This window comes from Myotis yumanensis, unplaced genomic scaffold, assembly GCF_028538775.1.
Source record: "Myotis yumanensis isolate MYYU_CA2020_CCGP unplaced genomic scaffold, mMyoYum1.0.hap1 SCAF_1, whole genome shotgun sequence".
Classification (NCBI taxonomy): domain Eukaryota; kingdom Metazoa; phylum Chordata; class Mammalia; order Chiroptera; family Vespertilionidae; genus Myotis; species Myotis yumanensis.
Genome location: NW_027223752.1, coordinates 82,490,179 through 82,499,046, shown reverse-complemented (window position 1 = coordinate 82,499,046; position 8,868 = coordinate 82,490,179). Strand labels below are relative to the sequence as shown.

The following is an 8,868-nucleotide window of genomic DNA, read 5'->3' as shown; positions in this document are numbered from 1 at the left end:
CCATAAGTCCAGATGGCCTCCCACCTGCCTGAGGCCTCGACACCCTCAACTTGGACAGGGCCTGGGAGGAGGAGGCCTGACTCCCTCCAGGGTCTGGGTGGATCGCCAGCCATGTCACCTCACAAGTCCTCGGGTGGCCTTAGGAGTCCAGTGACTGTGGGCCCTGCCCTCTGAGGCCCTGGGCTGGCACCACTCCACGGGCTCCCTTGGCCTTCCTCAGTCTGGGCCTCCTCCAGGGTCCTTGGAGGGGCCTGTCTTTGGGCCCTTTACTGCCTTACAGGGTCCCTGCCCCAAGCCCGTGTCCCCTTCAGCCTCAGTATCTTTGCAACCACCTCTCAGGAGCAGACCTGCCTCCCTGGCCACCTACTTGTCCTTCGCTTGATCTTTTGTATACAGACCGGGGTGAATGAGCACTTTAGGGGAGAAAGAAGACAGACTAATTTGCGCTAAGGTTTTAACGGTTGATAAACACTTGCCCTGTTAGCGCTCCCAGGGACATTTTCATCTAATACGGGGAAGAGAATTAATGGAAAGAAACCCCCAGCGGTGGAACCGCCGGCCCTGTGCCAGACTGATGAGCAGGCAGCGTTGCGTTCCCTGCAGGCGGCACATCCTGCCTTTGGGAGGGAGGTTCCGGTGCTCCTGCGTGTGAGTGAGCCGCTGTGATGGGACTTCCATGGAGACCTTTCCAATTAGTGATCATTAAAGGGACTTGTGTTGAGGCTGCAGGTGAAGCGGCTCAGGGAGCTGGGGATTGTAACTACACCCAGTGGGGCTGGCCAGGACACGGACAGCGGGGTTCCACGGATGCCATGGAATCAGAGGTGCATGGAGCTGGAGGCAGCCTCCAGTCTCAGCTGACATGTTACAGGTGGTGGCCCTGGAGCTTATGGAGGGAGGGATATGCCCAGGTCACCTGCTGAGCTGGTGGCTCTGTCGCCGTGAACAGAAGCAGGCCTGGATGGTAGCTGGAAGGACTTGCATGTTTCTAACTGATGTGGTCAGAGACATGCAGGTGGACCTTAGAGGTATTTGGAGATAGGATGCCCTCCGACCACTAGGCTTTCGTCTGTTTATTATGATTAATTATTATTATTATTATTACATTTTTATTGATTTCAGAGAGGAAGAGAGAGAGGGAGAGAGAAACATCAATGATGAGAAAGAATCATTTATTGGCTGCCTCCTATACGTCTCATACTGGGGATCGAGCCCACAACCCAGGCATATGACCGGGAATTGAAGCATGACCTCCTGGGTCAGAGGCCGATGCTCATGCAGGCTGGGGTAGGCTTTAGTCTTCATAGCAGTAATTGAGAGCTGAATGGCTGAGTGATCTCTGAGGGGGGTTCCCATTAGCATCTATGACACGAGGAACGGTGCTCAGGCAGCAGGAGGCTCAGGAGTTTCTTGGGGCCCCAGGGAGTCCCACCTTCTGTCCTCCAGGGAGGGTGTGAGGCATCTACTCTCCTTGGCTTAGTTCCTGGGCTCGAGGGAAGAGAGCTCATCTCCCCTGTTCTTATCCTCACATCCAGGATGGTGGGAGTATAAAGTCTAGCTAGGGTCATAATCTCCCCCCCCCCCGACCCCCCTCGCCCCAAGGAGCTGGGCACTGGGTTGGGACCCAGGCGGTGGACTATTGGGTGGTCCCCAGCCACGAATTTGTGGGACAATGTACAGCTTCTACGGGAAATCAGTCTGAAAGGAAAGGCAAAGGCAATGTTCCTGGGGGACAGGAGGCAGTGGGTGGCATCTTGGGGATACTTGCTGTGTGGTCCCTGTCTGCCAAATTTTAACTACAGTTGCTACCACCCATGTCCATGGGCCTCCTGCCACAAGTGGCCCAGTGGTGTGGCATGAAAACGGAAGAATAGGGACCCAAGCTTTTAAGTGGGTTTGCCTTGCCCCCAGCACAGCCTTCTAAGTGGAATTTTTTAGAGGTTCTTCCAAGAAGAGGTTGACTTATGCAGCTTGTTGAGTTAGGCTCCCTGGATGTCATCATAGACAAATGTGTTGGTTTCCCTCTGCTCAGCTAGTGATCAACAGTGAGCTGAAAGTGACCCCGGCCAAACCCAGTCAAACAGGAGACAGTCTTTGCTCTTCCAAATCACTTTTAATGAAGCCAGGGCAGCAGAATATACAACGTGGCTTAGATACACAGCACAGCAGGGCCTAGATAATGAGATAATTTCCCCCACATCTTGGGGAAAAGGGTGATACGTATTTCTTTATGAACACTATTTAAAAAAATATAAGCTCCTCACAACATTCTCCAGGAGCTAGAACCTGAGAGAACCCCCTGGTGATCCACCACCCAGTGGGGCATCAGAAGCAGTCTCTGGCAGGGGAGGGGGGCCACAGCCAGGAGAAGCTGCAGTAGCCTCTGCCTTTGCTGGGAACATGGGGCAGTGACAAGCAGCAGTGGGGGCACAGAAGGAGTGGTAGCAGCATTTGGCAGCTCTTCAACATCTTGATTGCAAATATCTGGTAGGATCCAGTTGGTGGCATTGTCAGTGGGGCCTGAGAGGTGGAGGGAGCCTTCTCCTTCATGGAGGCTTGAGGGAGAGAAGGGCGGTGAGGAGCGAGCAGAGAGGAGCATTGGGCTCTCACATTCTTGCTGACCTGGAATGAGGAAGAACAAAGTCAGGCTGGGCACTGAGGAGACAAATCCTGGACAGCGGGGGATGCGATGGAGATGCCTCCACTTGCAGAGTTCTAGGAGCAAATGGACCCTGGAGTTGTTTTTGATGGTGGTAGGATGGGATGCGCTGGTCAGCAGGATGACCATGGACACTGGGGGGAAAGGGCGTGGAGCCTCCTGCCAGGATGAGGGTATAATATAATAATAAGAGTGTAATTTCTTCTCATATATTGGAGGCACAGGACATGAGGAAAGGAATTGGGAGCCCCACCAGGTTTTGCAATGAAAGGGATGTGATGGGAGGCATGATGGAAGGTACAGTAGAAGTATAAATGCGTGTTGGGGTCCTGCATTTCTCTATTTTTTTTTCTTACTCATTAGTGTGTGGCTCTTGATATCACTTGGCCTCAGTTTCCTCCTTTCGAAAATGAGGATAATAGCCACTGCTCACACTTTGTGAGACATGACTCAGCTGAGGTGACTGTGTCACCTGAGGAGTGTTCTGTGTTACGCAAATATCCTAGGCCATGGTTATTAACAAGAGGAACTCCTAACAGGAAAAAAACGGAGGAGTTTGGTGGGCCCAGACTTAGCACCTAAAAAGAAGATCCTGAGGACAGGTTTGCTTTCAGAGCTTGGGGACCCACCCCAAGACCCTCAAACCCCACCGACTGGCTGAGATGCCCGCTCACCTCAGCTGGACCACAGCCGCAGCGTCATGAGCAGGTTGAAGCCGGCCACTTTCAGGAATAGGATGCGGAGCCCGATCACTGACAGGTTTTGGAAGTTTAGGTTCATATCTGCAAAACCAAGAGGCCGCAGTGGTTGATAAGCATGTGCACCTGAAGTCTGCGCAGCACCCTATGGCTTGCCCATGGCTTTCTCGAAAGCAGGGTGGGGTGGCTTTCAGCACCTGGATCCACCTCTCCTTTGAGCTCTGTGCACATCCCTTCCTAAAATTCGTACATTTCTCGGGATCAATAATATTTCATTTCAAAAGGGAAACAGCAACTGCACTTAGTCTTATTTTATTTCTGAGCCCCGTTAGGAGACGGGGAGGAGGTGGGTGCTCAGAACTCACTGCAATCCCTTGGGTCTGGGCCCCTAAGTGAGAAGCCAGCGGTCGAGCCACAAGCAGATGACTCATAAAAACAGCTCAAGTGGAAATGAACGTGGGCCCAGGGTAGGCGGGGAGGAGCGATGGGGTCCTTGAGAGAGAAGATCACCATCTACATGAGTTCTGCTGCTTTTCTTGAAAGAAGGCAAAACCGCCTGGCATGGAGGGCAGCTGCCCTCAGGGTGACCTGGTTAGGTTAGGGCTATAAGCTCATTAGAAATTTCACAGCGGGGCCACCCAGAAGCTCTTGTTGGCTTTCCTGACGGTGGAGTGACTGAAAGGCATTCAGAAGCCTAGAAGTGAGTCATTGGGTGAGTGAACCTAGAGACTCATCCTCCAATTTCTCAGAATGGAAAAGAAAATGAGAGATGATGAGAGGAACCTGGGGATCCAGAAAGGACCCCGGCAGCTCTGGGGAGGGCTTGAACTGCTGTTCCTGTTCCTCATGACTTCACTCCTAGATCCACAAGTTCCCGCTAACCTCCCCTACCCAGGCAGGGTTACTGTGGGCTCACTGCTCCCCAAACCCATGCAAAGCCATGAAAAGAGAGGACAGACCCCTCTCTTACCTGTTTCAAAGCCTTTCTCTGTCAACGTGGCATCACAGGGAAATCCTAAAAGGAGAAAAAAAGAAATTTTCTTAGAGTCCAGAGTGTGCCGACTCTCCCACTCCAGACCTCCTTGGAGTGGGACAAGTGAGTGTCTATAGCATTTTCTATATTTCCTCGTGGAGAGATCTGGAGGGAACTTGTCACATGTGGGCACCTGCTGGGAGAGCCGCTGGACCAACACCCTGGCTTCTGGGCACCACTTCACTCACTTAACAAACACTGATTGTGCAAAGTTCAGGTTACGTGACCCAAGGCCACAGGAACCGTGAGACACAGACCCTGCCCTTGGGCAGCTTCCAGGCTGGCGTCCGATAGAGGCAGTAAGATACACACAGTGACAAGTGCCATAGAGGTATAGATGCTGTAATGTCGTCCATCCCTGTACCCCAAATTTCTTCCTTTGTTTCCTCCGTCTCAGGAAATGACACTATCATTGATTCAGCTGCTCAGGCATAAAATCCAGACACCTTCCTTGATACCCTCTTTTCCTTCTCATCTCTGCGTAGTTCTACCTTTGAGTCCCAACTAGGGGACCCTGTCCTGACCTCCCTCACCTCTCTGCTGCATTAGCTTCCTTACTGCTTCCACTCTTGCTCCTGCAATCCAATCCCCACCAGCAGTCAAAGTGCTCTTTTAGCAAGTAAACCAAATGTTATTTCCCTGCTTAAAGCCAGACCATAGCTTCTTATGGTAATTAGAATAATACCTGTCCATTCATGATCTGAGAGGCCCTCTGATCTGGCCCTTGCCTGCTTCTTCCCTCTCATTTCTTACTGCTCTTCTGCTTCCTCACTAAGCTCCTGCCTCAGGTCTCCACAGGGTCCTTTCTCTGCCCTTGGCATGGCTTTCACTCTTTATATCTCAGCTCAAATAAATTTCCCCAGAGAGCCCTTTCCTGACTTTTGTCCCTAAGGTGGCTGTTTCCTCAACTCCAAGTTAAAGCATATACTATAATCTGAAGCTATATAGACTTCTCCTTCCTGACGGATGGTTTCCCTCAACTGGAATGAAATTTCCTTAGGGAAACCCCTCACTGGGCTTTTTTACTGCTCCACTCCAGGGCCTGGCATTCCATGTGTACACAATCAGTGGTTGTTGAATGACTGAGTGAGGTCAGGGGCTGGCTGAGAAAAAGAAACGAGGGGAGGGAACTGGAGAAGGGCATTAGAATGGGGCCTGGAAGAGGGGTTAGGGGCAAACAGCTCAAGCAGAGGCAGGGAGGTAGGAACTCAGAGTGAGTGAGACCGAGAGCCAGTGCCCTCTCCTGCCTGCTTCTCCCCTTCTCTTTTTGCCCGGGACATTCCGTGGCCTGCCGGGATGGGGCTCACTGGTGCTCAGTAACAAGGGGGCTTTGCTGACAATTGATGAGGCTGAGGCCACCAATCACAGCAGCATTTAGTTGTCATCGGCCGGAGAGAGCTCCCGCCTAGCTAGGCCTCAGGGTGAAGACTGCTTGCACAGGCATAGAGGCTGTACTCACCTGAGCTGGGGTAGAAGGTCTTATCCTTGAAGGTACTGTCACACATGAAATCAGGGCTGTCACTCCAGTGCAGAGCACCGTTGCTCTTGGAATCCATGGCCCTCATGTCCAGCGCCGTGCTGTTAGAGCTGATCACAGTGGACTTCTGGTCTTGTGACACATTGGCGTTAGAATCAAAGTCGGTGAATAGGCAGACGGAAGTGTTGCTGGATGTAGGGCTTCTTAGCTGGTACACGGCGGGGTCAGGGTCCTTGATATCTGTGGGCCGAAAGGAGCTGGGTTAGGAGATGCTCGTTTCTCTCTTTGCCCCAACTGAGGCCTGAGTCCAGATGCCAGTGATGGGCAAGAGCAGGACACATTGGGCCTGGCAGGTGACATTTTCAAGCTTTAGATGGAAAAGAACATTCTAGAAACCACCTGCTTGCAACAGACTGGGACTCAGGCACAGGTACAAGCCGTGAGTCCTGGCCAAGAGGCCAGGCTCTTAGTGAATGTCCTCTGCCAGGTCCTGCCTGCCATTCAAGGAAACCAGAAATGAAGGCCCACTCACTCTTCTACTCAATGGGAACTTCTCAAACGCTCAGCAGGCCTGATAGAAAACACAACTCTGGCAGGACAAGTGAGCGCAGAGAAAAGGCCCAGCAACGAAAACCGTACATCGTGGAATCTGGCTTGGCCTCTCACACTTACGCTGGGCATTGGTAGGACCTGGAAATTTACAATAGGCTGGAATTAAGTTAGAAGGTGAGTCACACTACTAGGAGATTTCTCACATCTATAGAAGTTTTGGACTATAAATCGAAGACTTCTATCCAAGCCCTGGCTCTACCGTTTATTAGATGCAAGCCTGAGCAAGTCATCCCACCCCTTAAATCTCAGGAATTTCATTTGTAAATTGAAGATGTTACCTCGTTCACCTTCCTAAGGAGGTTTTTCTGAGAAACTAATAAGAGTTTTTCCATATAAAATTATATTTAATAAAGTATTGAACAGATGCAAGTAGTTGTAGCTACTGATACTACCAGGATATTGTTACCACAATGTGCTACCGAGTAATGCATAGTTTCTACTCTTCACCCCCGGGAAGCAGGAGTTGCTGAAGGCTTTTCCTCAGTGCTGAGAATCATTTTTCAGCATTTCCGTAGGGTTTAGTGTTTTAATGTAATTCTCATTGTTTGTTCTTTCAGACCTCCTGCCTTTAGAGGAAGAAGCAGAGGTTTGCAGGGAGGATTAACACATTGGGGCCACCCAGAGAGATTACAGCAGGGTTGGGACTACAGCTTCCTGCCCCTGTGGTTCTCTGCTCCCACAGCTCCTCACCATGCATACAAGGCTTCTCAGACTAGTGCTGCACCCCACTTACGGAGCCAGCCAGGGTGGCCTTGGCAATGCAGACATCCAGCTGGACCTGAAACGGGAAATTAGCCCTCGGCATGGTCTTGGGATGCTGAGTCAAGGCAGAACTGCCTGCGGGTGGGGCGATCCCTGGAGCAGCGGAGCATACTGGGTCCATGGTCACATGTAAGGGACATCCACAGCTTTGGCCCCGAAGGATTCTGCCAGCTTCCCTCTAATCTCCGCGTACTGTGGGACTTGGCATCCCTGTGGGTTAAGGTCCTATGACATAAATCTTTTACTGGGAGGGGAGGGATGGGAAGTTATTAGCAGTACCAACACACCCCAAAGGATTTTTTAGTCATCAGTGGGAGTCGTGGGTGTGACTGGGAAGGGGAGCATGAAGATGTGGAGATGCTGAGAGAATGTGGCCTCCAAAAGAAGGCAGAGGACAAGTTGCCACCAGATGCAGTTTGGCCTGAAGGGGGCGGAGGGATGGCTGTGGGGGCCAGATGCCCAACTTTGAGTCCTGGTTAAACACTCACTTAAGTGTTAGAGCCAATGGATATCAGGCTGGAGAAGGTCAAGACCTCGCTGTCCAATATGATCGATAGTCTTTAGCTACATGTGGCTATTTAAATGAAAGTTAACTAAAATTAAATAAACTTAAAAATTCAGTTAAAAATTAAAATCTCATTTTATGAGGTGGCTGCTATATTGGATGGTGCAGACTGATAGACCATTTCCACATCACAGAAAGTCCTATTGGAAAGCATCAGTCTGGAGAGAGCAATGCCACAGATCATGAGACTTTGAGGAAAGACAGAAGGAGTTGAGTGTGAGACTGAAAAGCTATCCTGAAGTTTGTGAGGGGTGACTACCAGGGGCAGACCAATTGCTCAGCTTTGCTGATGAGAAATCAAAATAAAATAGCAATAAATGCAGTCAGAATAATTGAGGTGACTTTTAGCTTTTTTCACTCCCTGTTTTTTATCAGTTAATACCCTTTGGGCTTCCCTATTCGCAATTTTGCTGTTGTTTCTCCTGTTCATCTTCCCTAGCTCTGATTTCCTCCCTTGTTCATCCTCTCCCCACATCCCTCTTCTCAATCTCTTCTTTGAGCTCATCCTCCAAAGTACTTGGCTAGAACTGTCTGTTCTAAATAATCCAGGGATTCTCTACTGCCTGTTGAATAATGGCCTAACTTCTTGGCATGACATTCAGGGTCTGCCATAATCTTCCAAATCTTGAATTTCCTCTCTCAAGCCCTTTATATGCCCTATAAGAGTATTGGCTCCTTGGGATGTCAGCTCCGTGACAGCACAGGCCCGTCTCTGGTTTACTGCCCCATCCCTGGTATCTACCACATACTAGTACTAGGTGCTCAAACAACTGTTGAATAAATACATGGCCTACTGACCATCAGGTTTGCAAAATTTCTGCTTATTAGGCTTTTTGGTTAAAGAAGCTGGTACTCATCCCTAAACTTGATTTTTTAAAGCCCCAGTTTACTTTTACTCCCATGTACCTCTGGCGCAACCTTAATATTTTTATCTGCAAACAAGAAATAAGTCACTTTTAATTTCGAGGGCTTTAAGGGCTTCTGGGAGAGAAGCATCCTGTTCCACCCTAGCAAGATAAACATGTCCTACCATAGATGATATCTCCAAAGGTAGCTCTAGCG

The 8,868-nt window shown here is 50.1% G+C and overlaps 1 protein-coding gene across 1 annotated transcript in view; it reads right to left on the bottom strand.

Moving 5' to 3' along the window:
- Positions 1–2,093: 2,093 nt before the first annotated feature.
- Positions 2,094–8,868, bottom strand: part of LOC139017637 (T cell receptor alpha chain MC.7.G5-like) — a 288,027-nt gene continuing 281,252 nt past the window's right edge. The window contains exons 5-8 of the mRNA XM_070426261.1: positions 5,850–6,107; positions 4,328–4,372; positions 3,334–3,441; positions 2,094–2,622 (exon numbers count right to left, since the gene is read on the bottom strand). Coding sequence (XP_070282362.1) covers positions 3,335–3,441; positions 4,328–4,372; positions 5,850–6,107 — 410 coding nt within the window. The 3' untranslated portion in view covers positions 2,094–2,622; position 3,334. The remainder of the gene's footprint in view (positions 2,623–3,333; positions 3,442–4,327; positions 4,373–5,849; positions 6,108–8,868) is intronic.